Below are 20889 nucleotides of genomic sequence, written 5' to 3'. Positions count from 1 at the left end.
ACACCATTTAATGTTAACCCAGCAGGTTACAAATGGGTGTTTGTACAAAAGAGAAATACAAACAATTTGGTGGTATGATATAAAGCGAGACTGGCAGCTTAAGGGTTTACGCAGAGACCCTGAATTGATTTTAATCAAATGTACTCTCCCACAACATATAGCATTACATTTCGCTAATTAATATCATTGGCAGTGAATTGTAAATTTAGATATGCAGTTGATGAATGTCATAACCGCAAACTTATGGGTCATCAGATGTTAATATTTATCTGTAAATCCCTGATGGATTTAACACTTTTGAAATGAGGAAAGTGAAAATCGCAACATGTATCATTAAATTACTAAAGTCTTTTTATGACTTGAATATTATTAACTGTGTTTTCCTCCTGAAGAAGGAATATATGCAAATAATATGTACCATTATGTGTTCGTTAAAGAATTGCTAATGGAGTTATTTATTTTATCTTCTCAGTCGATATTGATGGTTTATATGTTATTGAAGCACTACATAAAGAGCTTGGTGATATTAGCTCATGCTGAAAGACAGAGTTTTGAAATGAAAGACTTGGGAAACCCAAGTATTGCCTCGACCTGAAGATTGAGATTCTCTTTGAAAGAGTTTTATATACCAGTTAGCCTACTTGAAAAAATGTCTTGAAAATGTTTTATATGAATAAGTATCATTTACTTATCACACTAACGGTAGTCCAATAATCTCTTGAAGTAGATAAGGGACTATTTAGACTCGAAGATGATAATAAGGATATTTTGGGATTGGAAGTCCATTATCGTTGTTATTGGAGCACTATTAGGGAACTAGAAGTTCCATAATCGCATCAGGCCTGATATTGAATTTGGAATGAAATTGCTAGCAACGTTTAGTGCTTCCTCTACAATGAAATATTGAAATGATGTTTAACATATCCTCTAGCATCTTCGAGGTATAAAAGATTATGATATTTATGTGAGAAACCAATACGTGGTTTTGGCGGGCTACTTGGGTACTGGCTCTTTTATTTTGATCCCCATGATGCCAAGTCCCAAACTGGTTATGCTATATTTTTACCCCCAATGTCGCAGGTGGACAAATAAAGATTGTGTTGCCCAAGCAAGTAATAGGTTTGTTAATGAGGTTTTTACCCCCATTGGGTTTTCTTATAATGAGGTTTTTAATGAGGCAACTGATATAGGTGCACTTGAATAAATAGTCCTGAAGACCTTAGAAATCTTGAAGATTATGCTCGGAAGGCTTATGGTTATACTCTTTTTCCCTTAGCTAAGTTTTTCTCCCACTGGGTTTTCTTAGGCTAAGGTTTTTAATGAGGCAACCAGTGCAACACAATGGTTTAACATATTTCGTGTACTCTTTTCCTCTTCTAGGTTTTTCCCAAAGGGTTTTTCTAGCAAGGTTTTTAACGAGGCATGAGTATGGTAAAATAATGGCCAAGGGGGAGTGTTATAAATATATATATTGATGGCCATTATATTTAGACTTTTCATTTGCCCTTTATCTAACTCCTTCATTTGTTGAGAAAATGAAGGGTTGTATTATTGTATATATATACATCTTGATAGATTAATAAGATGGGGCTTTTGAGCTTTTGTGATCTTGTGTCCTTGTTCTTCTTCTTCTCCTTTGCCTTATCTACACTACATTATCATATATATAATCCTAAGCAATTACCGGGCAATCACCACGCGAGAACTGAGCTAATTGAGAAGCCAAATTACAACAAACATTTAANTAAGAATTATGTTTGTTGGGTATTAATAACAAGGTTAACATGGACAAAAGAAGAATTGGATGGCGTTAGGAGAAGCTAGTGAGGCATATATTAAGTTGGCAGCAAAATTGGCAGTTGGGTTGAAGTGTATTGTTTGTTTAGAAATGTTTGTGCATTAGATGCGTGTACACACACACACACATATATATTAAGTAAGTGTATTGTTTGTTTAGAAATGAGATACTTGCCAATGTGTATGCAGTGCGTTCCTACGGCCTGAGGAAAGGAATGAGGGAATTGTATCAACTATGCAAAAGAGGGAGACAAATTATGACATATAATTAATAATTAATTAGATGAAAAAATAAAATAGAAATCAAATTACCATGTTAACCTTGTTATTAACACCCAACAAACAAAATTCTTAACAGATGACTAAATTGGGTAAAACCATTAAAGTCAAGGGCTAAAGAGTACAAAAAGTCACTTATGACTAAATTGAGTAAAACCACTATAGTTCAAGACTATATTGGATATTAACTCATTTTTAATTTATACATGGATTTGGAATATACTTGGTCAAAAATAACTCTATATGTTGTTACCCATGCTAATTTCGAAGAAAAAACCAAAATTTACAGTGGAGAAAAGAATAAAAAGAGAAGAAAGTTGAAAAAAATGAGCTCAAATACCCAAGTAGATGCTTAAATATCCAAATTTTCGTCCAACAACAACGTTGGACGGTAATTAATGATACCTACCATTGTGCATTTCACCTACCGGTCTATTTGATTTTCCGTCCAACGAGCAACCGTTGGACAGAAATTCCGACCAACATTTAGTGTCGGTCGGAACTTCTGTCCAACGGGCAAATGTTGGACGGAATTTCCAGCAGTGAGTTACATTACATTATAATTCTCTTTTCAAATAGGAGTAATTTTAAATTTATTTCCCAAGTAGGCCTAGTCATTGATTAATTGGTCATCTACTTGCTACTTTTTACCAATTGTGATTGCTACCTCACACACTATACTACACCATTCACTCAATCACCAAGTCACCAAATGTACAATATATATACCACATTATCAATCAATGTAAACTTTCTTACCATAATAATATTGTCTATTAAACTTGTAAATTCCATGACTTGACTTAATGCCATGGTTTGGCTAGAGTTTGTGGCTTTCGGCATGAGGGAGCATGTAGGGTCTAAGTCATGTGGGTGGCATGGCTTATATAATGATTGACTGGTTAAGTCATGGTCGATTGAGTTGAACGAGTACATTGATAGTGCATGTCTCGGGTTGGAAGCACAGACTTTATTGGTTTCTAATCGAGTGTCTTGGTGCAAAGCAGCAAAGTTTAGCCAAGGGCATGGGCTGGGAACGAATTTCAGCTAATTACAGTTTCATGCAATTGAGTAGTTTCGTGTAGTTGAGCATTTTACACTCCCTTGTTTTTAGGAAATCCCCAAGCAATTCTCTAGGCTTACATTTGCCTTAGCACTATCGGCTAAGTTCTTACATTAGTTTCTACAACACAAGGCAACTAATCCCAACCCTTTACAAAGGTCCACAGTGGACATCCCTCAACTATATATTAGGCACTATCTTATTTGATTACAACTTTAAACATAAACAAAGATTACATAAGCAAATTTAGATAGCCACAACATAACCTCGCCATATGGTTGCATGGTTGTTTAAGTTAATAAAAATCAAGCCCTAACAGTAGGCCGGAAAATTGACATGGATTGGTGATATGCCATAATGTGTGAGGCGGTGACAACAACAATTCGTAAAACATGAAGGATAAAGCAACATGGACCAAAATCTGATCTTTTAGTATATAACATGATAATATAACTCTTTTTATTCATTAATTACTATGAATTTGTTAACCCACTCCACATTTTAGAAAAAAAAAAAATCTATTTACTAATCAAATACAAATGATATATTGTCATTGGTAATAGATTTTAGTAAAAAAAATAATTTGGCAATGTAGTTTGATTGAAAATAAATTAAATGACCTAGCAATGATTAGACGAAAACAACCCTCTTTTGAACAAAAATTTGCCAAATGAGTATTTGAGAAAATAAACTGTATTATACGTTATCACTTTGAGACTTGCAAATCATACCATGAGAAGAAACTTCAAAAGGAATGCCAGAAATGGAAAAAATCCCAAATCAACGCCTTGAATTTTTAACTGTCACTATACTAACTTTGATGGAAAAACTAACCCTTTTCAGGAGTGAACTAAAGCTTTAAGCTTGGGTTTTGTAGGGATATGTTTGTGGAATTGGATGATGTTGCAGACAACTGACAAATGTAAACACTTTGTTAGAGCATCTACATCTGTGGATATTGTGTAGTTTTTGCAGATGAAATAACTTGAGATGGGGTTCATACTAGTGTGAGATGATTTTTTTTTTCAAGTTTATCACTCCTGCAAATGAATGCATATTTCCAGATCTAGCTGCAGAGAAATTTGCAGACAAATCTCGCAGGTGCGCGTTTCGCGCATCTGCTGCGCGCCTAGCTGGCGCGTGCATTAATAAGCAACGGTTAAATTTCTTCTTTTTTTTTTTTTTTTGACTTTTTCTGATGCTGTCAGCTTTCTTCTTTCTTTTTTCAATTTTTTTTTTGCTTCTTTCCTACTCCTACTCTCTTTCCTACATGGACATCAAAATAACCACCAAAAATGTAATACTGACTACGAATAAAGTGTTTGTTAATTATAAAGGAAATATATAATACTTACTTTTACATTTTCTAAAAGTATTACATTTACATTTTGATATAAAAATATTACATTTTTCATCAAAAGTATCACATTTTCTTTTATAAGTAATGTTGACAAGTGTTTGTTACATAGGAAAAATGTAATACTTTTGAGAAAAAAATGTAATGCTTTTAATCAAAATGTTAAAGTATTACATTTTTTTTTTCAAAATTATTACATTTTACCAAAGTTAATACCAATTTTGGTCCCTCGACTATATGATAATACTTGATTTAGTCTCATACTATTAAAAGTACCCGATTTAGTCCTCTAACTTGTAAAACCATACATAATTTGGTCCTCTGTTACAATTGTCATTTATCCGTTGTTATAATCAGGGGCAAAAATGTCATTTTAATAGTCGAGGGGCCAAAATGATACTAACTATTATTATTATTATATTATTATTATTAAATGGGAGGTCGTGAATTTGAGCCTATAGTATTCACTCTTTATGCTTGATTAGCACGAATAGTCACACTCTCATCCTTATTATTTTTAAGTACGGTATATTTGTTCAAAATTATGCTAAAAAAATGTTTCTAAAATCCTTACCTTAATAGCATTTGAACAATTCCTACTCTTTACACCTTATAAATACCCTCCCCAGCTCCTTTCTTTATACTCCGCATCGCTTCATTCATCGCTTCATCGGTTTAAAAAAAGAGAGCAGAAAAAAAAAAATAAAAAGGAACATTTTCTGGGCACAAATCTTGAATTGGCCAGACCAAGATTACCATCTTTTTTCCTATTTCCACTTCCAACTTTAATAACAAAGGAATTTCGGTGGGGGGGTGGGGGAGGGGGGGCATTCTGCAGTGAAAGAGTTACAAAGTTTTTTTTCCCAAGAAAATGATTCTGTTCTTGAAGGGATGCATTGTATGGAAGTTGTTTGCAATTCTTGAAACAAGATTCTGTTTAGCCAAAAGCTTTTACTTTTGGATCTTTCAGATTTTCAATAGATACAGTTTGGGCACTTAGCCAAATTATTTCTGTGTTTCTGTGTTTCTGCTCTGTTTTCTAGCTTCTTCTTCTTTGTTTTTTTGGACATTTTTGTGTGTTCTTAGGCCCTGAAATTCATGAGAGGAGCATCATTGCCTCCAGGGTTTCGGTTCCACCCAACCGACGATGAGTTGATTGGATATTATCTCAAGAGAAAGACTGAAGGACTAGAAATTGAACTGGAAGTCATTCCTGTAGTAGACTTGTACAAATTTGATCCATGGGAGCTGCCAGGTAGGCTCTTCATTAGCTTTTGCCTTCCATGTGTTTGATGATTTGCCTGAATGAACAGCTATCCATTGCCTTCATGGACATAATTATTTTTGAATGTTAGAATAGTATGAATGCTTTGTGCAACTTCACAACTTTCAAGCAAAAATGCCTAGTTTTTGTGGAATCTGAAATGGTTGCTTTATTGCTTTTCTGTAGTTTGATACACTACTGACAGATCATAGGAAGAAAAGAGCATATCATTACCCAAAAAGTTTCTGTTCATTGTATTTGTTCTTGATTGCTGACTAGTGTGAATCTGGGAGTTTTTGGATTTTGATATGGTGTGCATGAATTGCTGCAGAAAAATCATTCCTGCCAAACCGTGACATGGAGTGGTTCTTCTTCTGCCCTCGGGATAAGAAGTATCCTAATGGCTCTCGAACCAACAGAGCAACTAAATCTGGGTACTGGAAAGCCACAGGGAAAGATAGGAAAGTAGTCTGCAAGCCTTCAACTGTTGGATACAGGAAAACACTGGTCTTTTATCGTGGAAGAGCTCCTCTTGGGGATAGATCCGATTGGGTGATGCATGAGTATCGTATCAGTGATTATGATTCTCAGGGAAATCCAATCTTTCAGGTAATGTTTCAAACTCCCCAAGTTCTATAAATTACTTGCCTTAGCTTGAGGTCTTTGTTTGATGAATTGATATACGGTATATCTTGTCTTGCTGCTTGAATATCTTCAGGGGCAATTTGTCCTTTGTCGGGTCATCAAGAGAAATGATGTTTCGTTCAAGACAATCAATGCTCGTGGCGAAACATCGGAGAAGGTCAGATGCAATTCAAGCAATGGAGATATCTCATCAGTTCCAGATGAACCGATAGTCATTTCTGGCAACGTCTCAACTCAAACCACGTGCAAGACCACCGAGAGTAATTACTCAATACCTGTACCTTCTTCTCCCTACAAGACATCACAATTGGGGGACTATGAGTTTCATGTGCACCCTAGTTCTTCTAGCCTCTTGATATCTCCTGACATGATTCTTAACTCCTCAAAGGTATCCAATCATGTTCTTAATCTTCATATTTTATAATGACTTCAACTAAGCCTGGTGGTTCATGTGTTTATTTTTTTTTTTTTTGAATGCTACTGACTCTATTACATTGTAGTATCTGTTCATGTGTTTATAATCGTAGCATTCTTTGATTCATGATAATAGGATTATCGTCATCAGGGGCAGCACACTTTTGGATACTACCCACAGTACGGCTTCTCAAACTCAACCCTATGGCAGCCATATGAAAACCCCGAGCTCTCATCAAGTTCATCTTACTCGAGCATTAGACCGGAAGTTGAACTTTCGGATGATCTAACTAGATATGGCTGTACGTCTGCATATTCAGCTCAGGGAAGCTACATTGGCTTTTATGGCAGCGAAGGCGCATCAGACCAAGGTTATGACCAGAGCATCTTGTTAACAAATCCAAATCTCTTCTGAAAAACCGAGGGGTTAAACACAAACAAGACTGCGAGATAACCTCAATCTTCTGATGTAAGTCACTTCTGCCCTTCCCTATCACGACGGCTTTAATTGCATCAGAAGATCATTTCTCGTTTCTCGAAGTAGTTCTTAATAATCTAAAGTCAGCATCAAATAAGTTTCAGTTGTTGAAACCTGCTACTTTCCCTTGTTGATAATATATGGAGTTGGGGTATATGAAAGAAAGCCAATCTTCCCATTCTATAAGTATCATGTCTTCTGCATATTGTAAGAAGTTTTAGGTCTAAGAGAAGATGGAAGCAATAATAGTAAAACTATATGGTATGGTATGGTATGGTATGGTATACGGCGACACTAAAGACAAATTATTCTTCGTTACGACAAAACTTGTTAACCAGTTGATACGATGTGAGCACTATTCTCACACATCGCGGTAGAATTTCTCGACACCCGAGGAGAAGATAATGAGCAAAGGAATGTTGTTGAAATGAAGAGGGTATCCTAGGATTTTTATTTTTTATTTTTCAGTTGAAAGTAATGCTATCTGTTGAAAGCTCCTAAATGTTGTATTCACTTTCCTCCCATTTTGTTTGTGTATTTGACTTAGTAAAAAGTTTAAAGGAAAGTCCTTTCATTTATATTTACTTTTGCTTTGTCGTTCCAATATCACCTTTTGAAAATGCCTTTACTTTTACTTTAAACGGTAAGTATATAATGCAATGTATTACAATTTTAATTTGTTAATGAATATTTCAAATGTGTTTGGGAAACTATTTACTACAATGAAATATAACATTCCAACCAATTGGTTACAAATTATTCTATCAAAGGTCTTGTGGTCAAGCGACATAGCTATCTAATGGGGGCGTTGGCGTTACATTGTAACAGAGTCAATAGTATTCAACAACAAAAAACCGACTCTTTAGGGTTTATGGACTTGCTATTTATGGGTTCAAATTGCTAACCATACAGTTCTTATTCCGATTTTAATTTGGTTAAAGTTTACGATTCTTGTTCATGCGAGTACAAAATATATGTTAACTGCAAACAGATAACATGTTGATTAACATGTTATGTGTCTACAATTAACATATATTGTACTTACAATTAACAGTTTATGTGTCTCAATATGATTAATTGCAGGTGCAGAATGTGTCTAAGTGAAGGTACAGAATCTGAATGTTATTTTTGAACTAGAGTCCACAATGCAATGTATACTTTTGTCCATGGTATAATTTACTCAGAGTAGAGATTGACATCTTAACCTAAAACAGATTGTTTGTCCTAATAAAATCAAAAAATTTTAAAGGTTAAAGCAAAAACAATTTAGCCCAATAAAACAATCAACTTGATTAGTCCAAGATTGACAAGTCTAATAGCCCAAACAAGCTAGCGCGTGTAAATATATTAATTATTTTTATTTGTTAAATTTATTTTTAAATAAATAAAAATTTAAATTTATATATTTTATACAAATATTCACAAGTCTTACATTATGTTTTTGAGTTGGAATTTGACATGTGGATTTATATTGATTAAATGATGCTTTAAATTTATATTTATAATATATGCGCGTTAGTTTGTTAAAATTTAAAATTTAGAATGCTAATTTTAAATTTTCAAAAATTTTAGTTAAATTCGTCCGATAAATCAGATAAACTGAGGTTTTAGGGTTGGAAGGAAAAAAAAAAATTAACCTGATAAACCCAACAATGCTAAATTAAAATTGAGTGGCCTAACTTAATTGACATTCCTAATGGGGAGGAGCACATTCCCCATCTCGACCCTGACATTCTCCTCTATTCTCCATCCCCACTAGGAATTTTTTAGGTGGAACTTTCTAATCCATGTACGGCTGTACCCACTAAGGATTTTCCCAAACTAAAAAATTCTCAATCCAATTTATAATTTATAGAATTTTTATTTTAAAATTTGAAATAAATTTAAACATGTCTCATCTAGTCATTTTCAACTTAAAAGTATTATTCAACTTAGAAGTATTATTGAACATTTTATAATAAATTCATGTTGTCGAAAGAGACATTTCATGCATCTAACAAAAAAATAATAGTTCAAACCCCGAAAAAGTGAGCAAGTGCAATATGATTCTCGTACAAGAAAATCATGAGTTCAATTATTGTCAATACATTCTTGATCGAACCTGTCACACAAGGTCTTCCTAATGTGGTTTACATCTTTTATGTGGTTTGCCCGTTATTACACAAAAATAAAATTTATTACTGCATACCTTTGAGTAGATTGTTGCAGGTTTTACTCATCATCACCCAAAAAAGCAAAAAAGAAAGAAAAAGAAAAGGTAAAAATACACAATCAACTTTGATCAAGGCATTACATGTATCCTAACTTTTCTTTTCCCATAGGAAAACATTTTTAGAATACAAATACAAATAATTTTTTTTTTTAAAAAAAAGTAAGTAGCAGCAACGTTTCACAATATAATTTTGAGTTAACTTTTATTAGTTACCTCCACATTGTTGGATTAAGTATTATTTAGAAAGAAATGCAGTTTCCGTACTTAAATTATATAGTAATTATAAGATTCGTCTCTATTTATTGATTGTGCTCACTTTTTATCTCTAAACTGTAATTGGTGTTGCACTTTCCGTCCTTTTACTAACTACGTGTTAGGAATCCGTTTATTTGTCACCAAAATTTAGAATATTATTATCAAAACACATCCAAAGTCATTAGTATGTAGTCTTTATCTATGTTAATGCTCGAACTTTTTACCCTAAATTGAGAGCTTGTAATTAAAACTAAACCCCTGGTCTTAGTTTTCTTCATTTTCTTGCAAATAGAGAGTGTTGTTTGTGACATTGAAGCATCACCTACTATTGTAATTATCCACACAAAAATTAAAGGAGCCTAAAATATAATGTTAGCAAACTCCCGTGCTTCATCTTCAAATGTTCATATTGAAGATTTGAGGTGTAGATGTAGAGAGTAGCAACCAATTAAAATGTTTTAGAGTGAAAAGGACTTGGTAGAAGATATCAAGCGTGTCTACAATATGGAATAAGTGTTTTTAATAGATGATTTTAAAATTTTGTATAAATATGTTTTTTGGATAAACACAATTGATATTATTGAATTTCGTTAGTTTATAGCAAAGTGATGGTTGTCGAAGCTTTAAGTGGATTAACATAAAAGTTTATTTCTAAGTGTGTAGCAAAAGTAATTCATGAGTTGTTCAAAAGGCTGCTAATCAAGCATGAAATTAGAATTCGAAGGTTATGATCTAAGTTGAAGGAAAAAAGATGTCGAGATAGAGTGAAATCAAGAATTTAAAGAGCCTAAGTGCTTTTAATTTGAAATTCACTTTCTGTAGTTGATCTACAAGCAACCCATAAAGTTTGCTTAATGAGTTGACCACCATGTTCATCCCTACTGAAATTACCATGGAGATGCCTAACACACTGTCTATGTTCTACATCTATGAATAACTCTTCAAAAGTAAGTACTAATCCCCTTTGTTTATCATAAATAAAGATCCATCCAGTAAAATTTTGAGAAATATTAAGATTACCATCTAATAACTTAAGAAATCATTTCTAACTTTCTTTCAACTCCCCTTAAATCATAGAAAACACAATTAGATACATGTTATTAGCATCTAGTCCAAATGCACTTAACAATTGTCCTCTTTGCCTTTTTGACTTCCCTTCATATGCCATCCATCTACACCTATATTAAGGGTCTACATACATTCAAAAATGATTGTTTACATGCACCATAATAGATATACAATCTTTGAAACCTACTTCTGTCATCCATCGAATCAGTACTGTCAACATCAACTTCACAATAGTCTCAAGGTTAGTTTTCATAATTTTTTCACAATAGTCCGGTAACAAATTAAATTGATGATAATAAGAGCCGGTTAGTAGCAACTTTGTCTTTTGTTTGGGCATAAATATAATGACTAAAATTTAGAAATGTTGCATCTACACTTTTTCTTTACATGCTTTTGGAATTGAATCATGCCCCCTTTCCTCATTTAGTTTGAATCTATTGTTAAAAAATAAAATTGCAAGCCAAGAAACCTTATTTTAACAACTTGTTTTCATGTTGTTCACCACAACTATGAATGGACTATATGTTTTAATTGTAAAATGACAGTTTTCATTATTCCTAGAATCATATATAACCCAGTCACAACTTGTATACCTACACTTTGCTCTAACTCTACTGGGCCGCTCATTTTTGACAAAGTACACATCCTTTTTATCAATGCTTTGTGTCTTTCAACTACCCACTTAAACTCCTTGTTATCTTTAAAGCATCCCTTCTCGAAATTTAAAATCCTCCCTCATGAATTTTGATTCACTAAAAACAAAAATATATTTGAACCATTCTCTATACGAATTTGAATTACTGTTCCTTAATTCATCTTTTGAATCAACACAATCTATTTCATTTAATTTGGCGATTAAACTGCCAAATTCCTCCACCACATTTGTAGTTGCAATATCAATAGCATTACAATAAAAAAAAAATGAGAATCCTCAAATTCACCATCTAATGAGATTGATTTATTATTCCTAAAAATATAGTTACCCACTTCACCCCCCATTTTGATCAATAATTCTTTAGTATCACGTACTACTGACTCTGTTACAATGTCGTATTTGTTCATAACCACTTTCTCCACTTACTCAACTTAATGAAGCACAAAGAGTCAATATCACCGAGCCTCACCCCCTTCCACTACATAACCATGAAGCACAAGACTCGAACTCACCCCATTCCATATGGAGATGCAACCGGATGTCACTAGACCACAAGATCTTAGTTAGTTGATGTGCTAAAATCATAATCAAGCATAGCTTCATAGAGCAATTCTCTAACCACTTAAATAATATGAAGATGTTCTTGCTTTACCTTTTTAATAAACACATGAAAATCACTCTCTAATTTAACATGTGCGGAGCTTTTATTCTAATTAAACAAGATGCCATTTAAATTAAATAAAAGAGGGAGAGAGAGAGAGAGATAACATCATCAACCAAAGTAGAGCATGAAATTGAAGGAGTACCACTGAGTAAAACTTTCTATGGCAGTGGCAGCTAGCAATAGCAGAAGGATGAATTTCTAACGCTGATTAGTCAACTCAGCAATCAGCTTTTGTCCTTTGCCAATTATAATGTCGGCATACTATCTTTTAAAATAATATATTTTCGTTACGTAAGATTAGAGCATCATCATCAGTTTGGATTTTAGCATTGAAATTTACAGGCTTTGTAAAAAAGAGATAAAAGAAAAAAAGAAAAAAAAGCATTTCACGCCCTCGACTGGGCGTTAAATATTCGCCAAATGTGCAATACTACAACTCTCAAAAAGATTATGATTTTAAAAAAACTTCCTAGTGAAATCTAGCAAGCAAGAGCTTCCAAGCAATATTAGTCTCTTTCTTAAGCTCAAAAGATACATCAACTATTTATTATCCAATATGATCTACTTTCAAATGAGGACTATTGAACAACTCAATTGTTTTATTTTATTTTATTTATTTATTTATTTTTTTTGCAACTCAATTGTTATGTTACCTGTTGTTGGGAGAATAATATAAAGCTAAGGTAGCTTCTTGTTCAAACTTGTGTAAGAGTTAGTGTCGAGAGTAGCAAGCATGTTTAATTTTATGGTAAATCACTAAATCCTTATGAAAGTGACAAAGTCAAATAGTGGTGAGACTTAGTGTTTGATCTTCATGAAAAGACTATTCCATTGTTATGTATTAGATGTACAATATACTTGGTAAATTTCCTCAACAACCTAACAAAGAAAAGTGTCCATTTACCAAAGCACTGTAAAAACTTTTTCTTTGTTCTTTACATTTAGCTACATTCAATTATATATCAATCTATGTGCATATGATACAAACAAAATCCATTAATTTCAAATGTTCTAAACAAACTTACAAACCCGTTTTGTATCTTATAACAAACAGGCAAGAAAGGCTTCTGTTAGACACACTTATATTATAAAGTATATTCAGAAGGCTTCTGTTAGACACACTTATATTATAAAGTATATTCAGCCGGCTTCTGTTAGACACACTTATATTATAAAGTATATTCAGCCTCCATTCCCCTTCTAAACAAACTTGAGACAAAAAATTTCGTCTTTTGTGGACAAGGCTTCTGTTAGACACACTTATATTATAAAGTATATTCAGAAGGCTTCTGTTAGACACACTTATATTATAAAGTATATTCAGCCGGCTTCTGTTAGACACACTTATATTATAAAGTATATTCAGCCTCCATTCCCCTTCTAAACAAACTTGAGACAAAAAATTTCGTCTTTTGTGGACAAGTAATCTATAGCATAATTAATGGAATTAAAGTAAACAAACAATATGAATGGCTAATAAAATGGTTCTTGGCCTCAAGAGGATTCCAATTTCATTGCATTTCTTTGATAATTAAAGTCCTAAAACACCATTTAAATGTCAACCTTTAAATCAAAAGTAGAAATGCCAATATTTATGGTCTAAATCCCACTATAATTCTATAATCAAAAGATCAAAAGTAACATTTTCAAGAACAACACCAGCACCATCCATCATTATTAGTTTCTTTAGGGATGAGCTCTTTAGTAAGCATAACTATTGTTCTGCAGCAAATACTTGACCGTTTGGCTGCTTTATTTTATTTTCTTTCTACTTACACTTGTGTTGATGACTTCCAGCATTTGGTTTTAGGAAGACCATTCATTCAGGCACATATAGAAACACCAAAGTAAATAGCTATTTTATCATTGAAGTGACAATTCAGCAACACTCTGTCAGGCTCCAATGCTATGAGGATGTGCCGAACACGCAAATTCTCTGTTGAATTGGAACCTGGCAGCAGGGACATGTAATAGCTTTCCCCTTCCTCCCATGGCAATTGTTGCATTTTGCACAGAAAACTTGATGAGCGCACGGGAGAAAAATGACAGAAACATCATCCTTCAAGCAAATTATGCATCTCCTATCGTGGTCAATTGCTTCCCCATCAGCAGAATCCTCCAGTGCGTCTAGGTCACGCATGATATCACCTTCTGACTTTGCCCCATTCAAGTTTTGCATTGATAAATCATGGGATTGAAGATGTTGCCTAGAAGTTTGCTCAGTTGCTTTAACCTGTGAAAGTTCTCGCTCAAGCCGATGGAGGTCATCCTTGTGTCTCAGCAACTCTATTTCTATCTTCGAGCGCATTGCCTCAATCTTCCTTTTGTCATTAGCCACATCTGCTTCACTGTTGCGTCGTTCTTCCTCCACTTGTGCTAAGGATTGCTCCTTAGCCTTCTGTTCTTGCCTCCATTTTACCTGTCATATATGAATACATAATAAATAGTTACAGGTTTCATTGGAATATCAAAATCACTCATAAGAAATGATAGAATACTAAAAGCAACTCAAGAAGAGCATAAGGAAACAGTGAGGCAATTCAACCTCACTCAATGATTAAGGTTACCATGAACAGTATTGTGCAGATAAAATTCTGGAACAAGTCAGAGGTAAAAGAGAATACATGTGTCCTGTGACAAAGTACTTAACAAATTCACAAGCAATTTCTAAAGCTTAATCATTTCAGTGTTTGGCAATTAACATCAGCATTAATTAGAAGAAAACAGAACAGGTCCCTAATTTTTTCTTCCATGGTAGGGGAATTTATTTGAAGGATTTATTATTCAAAAATACCACAACGATAGGGATTATACCTTGAGTCCTTGACAAGAAATCAGATGGGTGAAGCAACCCATCCAACTGACTGAAATATATACCATACTTACATTTTAAAGACACTTGAAATATTGAAGTTCACATGTGGAAACATAGAGCAAGTTAAAATAAAAACCAAATCCTATGAGTTGGTTCACTAGTAAGAAAACGCCAACTTGTAGGTCATGTTTAATTCCTTGGGGCCACACATACCTGGGGGATTTATCTGGTGTATGTTGGAGGGGGCACTAGTCATGCAGGGGGATTAGTTTGGCCTAGGGTCTGGGATACCCTATGTCATCAAAATAAGCATTATCTCTGTGTGTTTGTATGAAATAAAGGCAAAGGTTGAAAAGGATGCTCCGGATTTCCATGGAACTGAGATTTTTTTTTTTTTTGTTGCTTAGACTAGGTGGACAACATTTCATGACACAATATTAGTGCAGGATAATTCATAGAGAACGCAACAAGTTTTGGGTAGCAGGACTTGTATGGCAAAGAGGCCAAACCAGGCAGCCACCTAGTTTTGCACTGTGAAGAGGCTATGGGCATCAATATGTTACTTTTGAACCTTGGAATAGATTGCAAAATATTGATGTTGTCAAGTCAACTAACAATTTTCTTGTAGTTAGGAGAATATCTGTATGAAAAAATAGAAAAACAATTTTTCTTCACAAAATCTAGCACTTGTGAATGAAAGGAACAAAAGATGCTTTGATGATGTCATAGTTCATACTCCAATGTAAAAATTAGGTACAACCGTACAAGTATAAAGTTTTGTTCTTTTGCTGCAAGAATGTATATGACTAAGGTGAACTTATCGACCTATTATCCTCCATCCATGCGTGATGCTTTTGTAATCCTTGTCCATGGATTATAGTGTTCTATTTTATCTAAATGGTTCAGAAACACATAAAAGATATATTGCAAAGAATCATAAATTAGTAATGAAACAATATAAAGAAAATACCTCAGCTTCCTTTTGACCTGCCTCAGCCTGAGCCAATTGCTTTTGCAAATTGGAAATCTTATGTATCTCAGCTGCAATACCAACCTGAAGTTTGGATTTCAGTTTCTCAATTGCTGAAAGCTTCTTTAGGGACTTTTTCTCCCTCTTTGTGGCCTCCATACAGGTTTTCTGAGATTCTGATGCACTTAACTTAGAAGCCTCCATCTCTGCTCTAATCTCTGCATTCTCATTCTCAAGCTTTTTAACAGCAGAGTTTGCATGGTCCACTTGACCACTAGCTTTACGGATTTCATTCTCCATTTCCGCAAGCTTCTTCATGGATTTATCTTCAATGGCTTGCTTCCCCTTCTTTAGCAGCTGAATCTCATCCCTTTCCTTCCTCAGCTTCTCAAGTTCTGTAATGTGATTGAACAACTTCCTCCCAGCTTGTGTTGCCTTATCGTATGCCCATTGCTTACGCTCCTTTACCTGCCTCTCAAGATCCTTTATTTCACGTACCAAACTTAAAATTGCCTCGTCTTTCTGATCAATCTGGATACGCACAGTCTCTGTGCTCTGAATATGCAAATCACGAAACTTACTTACAACTGAGGTAATTGCATCATCATCATTCACAACATTTGGGGATTCCTCACCCCCTGTTTCAGTTAATCCCGAAGAATCTCCAATCTTCAAAGAGCCTAAGGAAGCCTGCGACTGATTCTCTAAATGTTTCGTATTCTCTCTAAGTCGAGCAGAAATGACTCCCACATTCCTTTGCAACAAAGTCTTCACCTGAGAATTAAGATTAAACTTGTTTGGATACACAATCTCATTCTCCAAAGAACTTATCATATGCATAGAACCCTCATTAGGCCTACCATTCTCAAATCCACAGCCACCATGGAACCTAAACATAGCATTCACAATGCCCTTTACATTACTACTACCACCACCAATCCCATTGGGAATTTCTATAGCACTAGCACGCCCAACATGAAGATCACTCATCAGTAAACACCACATTGCATCTCCTTTGCTCAAATGAGGCTTAACCCGTTGCAACATGCACACCATCCCTGCTAGGGAGCATTCCTTCAACTGCTTTAAATCAGAGAAACTATGTTCAGAGTTCTCAGAACGCACACTATTCCCATCTTCGAAATACGATAAAGAATTTTGAAATATATTTGCCAACGCATCCTTGTCCCCCTGCCAATACCCATTTCTAAGCACAGCCTTCATAGCCACATTCTCATCGTGCCCTAGAGAAACAAGTTTAGAGATCACCTCTTTACACGCAAACTCCAATTTATTCAACAGCGTTCTTTTCAATTGCTCGTCAGTAAAGAAGGCACTTAGGTTAGGGTTCGGGTTCTGGGCCAAATCACCAGATTCTGAACTTGAATTGGGAAATGCACTTCTTTCCGCGGCATTTCCATTAGGATTGCTGCTATGATCGGGGCCAGGTCTTCGCGGACGGGACATCCAATTGGTCAGGGAATGCGTGTCTTTCACATTACACGCCATTAGAGTTTAGAGTTACTGAGAATTCAAGATGAAAAGCGCAAAAGAATGAGTTCAAAAACAAAAGATATCTGAAACTCGTCAATTTTTTCTAGTTCATGAATCAAGATACAAATGGAAAGACTTACAGCTTTAAGTGGTGACAGCTTTCCGGTTGCAGAGAACTAGGGTAGAAGAGAGAGAGAGAGAGAAAGAGATCAAGGTTTGGCAATGGCGTTTCGCGCACTCTTGAGTCTTGAGCTCGGAACTTTATATTTGGTTCAATCGGGCCGAGTTTGGGATTTGGACTGGGCCCAAAATTGAAACAATATTTTTCAAAAAAAAAACTAAAGGCCTGTTTGGTAGAGATTTCTTCTTCTTCTTCTTCTTCTTCTTCTTCTTCTTCTTCTTCTTCTTCTTCTTCTTCTTCTTAATAATTATTATCATTTTTCATGTGTGGTTGAAATTTTTAGCATAAAATAGTATAAAAGTTGTTATTTTGTGATGTAAATATATATGGGGTTCACTTCCAATTTGGATCGGGTGAAAGTGGATCGGGTTCTTTGTAGTGAAACGAAGAAATTGATATATTGTAAGCTCAAAATAGATAATGAGTGAGTGAGAAAATAATTCTCAAAGTAAACTCATTTTAGTTGAAAATGAAGGTAGAAAGGCTTTGTAAAAACAGTTGTCCCATATTGGTTTGGGAAGTGGGTTTACACCACTATACATACAAGAGCTCTTTAGAGGCATGTTGCATTGTATAACATAAAGGCTCTCTATCGCGTGCAAGGGGCGCAAATCAAATCTCAAAATGAATATGACGTTGAACAAATTTTCGTATATTTTTTCCAACTCAGAGCCACTGTTCAGAACGTTGAATGATGGGTACTACTATTCAGTCAACCCAGTTTGGCCGAGTAGTAAAATTGACTATTCAGGTGTAACCTTCAGGCAACTATTCATGGGTACTGCTCGTACTACTCGAAGTATGCTTTGGAATACCGTTCTGGACAGTGTTAATTCTGATCTATAGGAATTAATTTCAAATTAATTCCAATTTAATGAATTAATTTCAAATTAATTCCAATTTAATTTCAAATAATTAACGGTAGTAACTGCTATGTTGAATTACATATTAAAGTTGCTATTATGGAGGGTTACAAATCTGATTTAATCCAGATGAATAATGTCATTGATTAATGCTATTAATTTCCTCATCTCCTATTTAAACATTGGTGTTGGACGGAATTGTTGAGCTGTTGATTTTGAACGGGGGGANGGGGGGGGGGGGGGGGGGGGGGGGTAGAGAACTCTCAAAATCTTTGTTTTCTCTCTTCCTCTCATCAAAATCGTTTTCTTCAAAGAAAATTCTCCCAAACACTTCCGTAAACTGTACGGAGTATTTGCCTGTTGTTCTAGTTTGTCGAACCTTTTGTTTGAGTGATCAAACTTAAGGTCATGGGGTCACACTTGTATGAGACCGTCTCACGGATTCTTATTCGTGAGACGGGTCGGGTCGGGTCAAATCACCATGCAAATATCATACTTATATGTGCAAATGTCATACTTATATGCTCAAATATAACACTAATCAAAAATACAATTTTTGTTACTTATAAGAAAATATATATATATTTTTCATAATAAGTAACGTTGACAAGTGCCCCTTACTTATAAGGGCAAATATAATACTTTTGAGGAAAAATGTAATACTTTTAAATCAAAATGTAAAAGTATTGTATTTTCCCTTAAAAGCATTACATTTACCCTTATAAGTAACAAAAATTTTATTCTTAATTACTATTACATTTGAGCATATAAGTATGACATTTGTGCATATAAGTGTTACATTTGCATCTTGACCCGACCCGGCCCAACCCGTCTCATGGTGAGACGGTGTCACACAAGTTTTTGCCAAGGTCATGATCCATTTTATCTTGGGAGACTGACGTTAAAACACTCCTAACACCTTCAGAAGGTACTGAATCAATTTTACGGAAAGTGTGTGTTACACAGGACTTGAATCTTTCATTCTTCCATTGGGCTTAAATCTCAGATTTTCAAAATCTTTTTTCATTTTATATATATATATATATATATATATATATATATATATATATATATATATATATATATAGGCTTGAGATCAGGTGCATAGATGCTCCCAAGTGAAAGATGGGGTTAGATCTGAATCATTGATCAAATCTAGATCAATTGCACAAATTAATGAAAATTATATTATATATAAAAAAAACGCGTCCTAAATTAAAGAAGCAAACTATAAAATAAAATAAAAATAAAAAAGAAGTGTGCACCTTAAAAAGGAAAACAACGCACCTTAAAAAAGAAAACAAATCACATTAAAAAGTAAAACAAAACATCTTAAGAAGGAAAACCAGGCACCTAAAGCTTTAGACCGGCGCACCTTAAGAAGAAAAACAATGCATTTAAAGCTTTAGGCCAACGTAGCTTAAGTTTCAATAACTAACACACCTTAAGTACACAGATCACGCACCTTAAGAAAGAAAACCAAGCACCTAAAACTTTAAACCGACGCAATTTAAGTTTTCAACAATTAACGCACCTTAAACACAAATCACAGAAAACCATGCACCTTAAGAGTGAAGGAAAACCACAGACCCTAACAATGAAAACCACGCACCTTAAATTTGACCTAGATGAAAAAAAGACTAAATTGCCACCGCGTTTTTTAATCTGTGTTCACTCTGGGTTGTTGATTTTCATTAGATCATGGACTGAGATTAAACCTCATCTTTTACCTAAAGCCTATTACCGCATTTGATCTCTTATCTCTCTCTCTCTCTCTCTCTCTCTCTCTCTATATATATATATATATAAGTTTGGTTTCGTACCAAAAATTTGGTTGGAATTAATTTATTAAGGGTAAGTTTGGAAAGCAGGAAAATAACTTTTGGAAAAAGAGTCATTTTTCAAAAAATAATTTCATTTTCAATGTTTGGTTGCATTTTGGTACACTGTCTTTGTGTATTTGGTACATTTTCTGGAAAATGTATAAATTATATATGATAGAGTTATATACGGAAAGTATAAATAAAATACTCTTTATAAATTTAACAAACGGGTACAAGTCAAGATACCCTACTGAAACCGGTCTACGTGACAGTGGGTCAAAGGTTCCCGGGCTCTTTGACTATTATGGAGATAAAATAGCCAAAAGTCCTTCTGCTAGCATTAAATGCGCTTTTTATACCTGTCACTGGGACAGGTTTCAGGCCGACGACATGCTCTACGCGTGTTAGTCATGCACCGGCCCTTACCGTGGCCCACCGGGTGGAGGCCAGGTGTTAACCCCGAACAAGTAGAGGTTTAGACGAATGAGATTCAGTCCCAGGTCGGGACGTACGCCTGACTACTAAGGTCGCCCCTAAGGTCGGGCAGAAAACGCTAACTGACCCAACTTAAGCCGGGGGGGGGGGGGGGGGG

The 20889-nt window shown here is 34.6% G+C and overlaps 2 protein-coding genes across 2 annotated transcripts; one reads left to right on the top strand and one right to left on the bottom strand.

The window, feature by feature from the left end:
- The first annotated feature begins 5153 nt into the window (after positions 1–5153).
- LOC116028617 (NAC domain-containing protein 71-like) lies at positions 5154–7881 on the top strand. The gene is made up of 4 exons (XM_031270383.1): positions 5154–5751; positions 6092–6369; positions 6479–6793; positions 6956–7881. The coding sequence occupies exons 1-4, from the start codon at positions 5595–5597 to the stop codon at positions 7232–7234; spliced, it is 1029 nt and encodes a 342-aa protein (XP_031126243.1). The 5' UTR covers positions 5154–5594; the 3' UTR covers positions 7235–7881.
- A 5779-nt stretch (positions 7882–13660) lies between these two features.
- LOC116030071 (MND1-interacting protein 1-like) lies at positions 13661–17658 on the bottom strand. The gene is made up of 3 exons (XM_031272184.1): positions 17571–17658; positions 15937–17460; positions 13661–14570 (listed from the first exon to the last, which is right to left on the bottom strand). Exons 2-3 carry the CDS (start codon positions 17443–17445, stop codon positions 14058–14060), a joined length of 2022 nt encoding a protein of 673 aa, XP_031128044.1. The 5' UTR covers positions 17446–17460; positions 17571–17658; the 3' UTR covers positions 13661–14057.
- Positions 17659–20889: the final 3231 nt, after the last annotated feature.

Source organism: Ipomoea triloba, chromosome 9 (assembly GCF_003576645.1).
Source record: "Ipomoea triloba cultivar NCNSP0323 chromosome 9, ASM357664v1".
Lineage (NCBI taxonomy): Eukaryota > Viridiplantae > Streptophyta > Magnoliopsida > Solanales > Convolvulaceae > Ipomoea > Ipomoea triloba.
The sequence above is the reverse complement of the archived record's forward strand: the minus strand, read 5'-3'. Positions and strand labels throughout refer to the sequence as shown.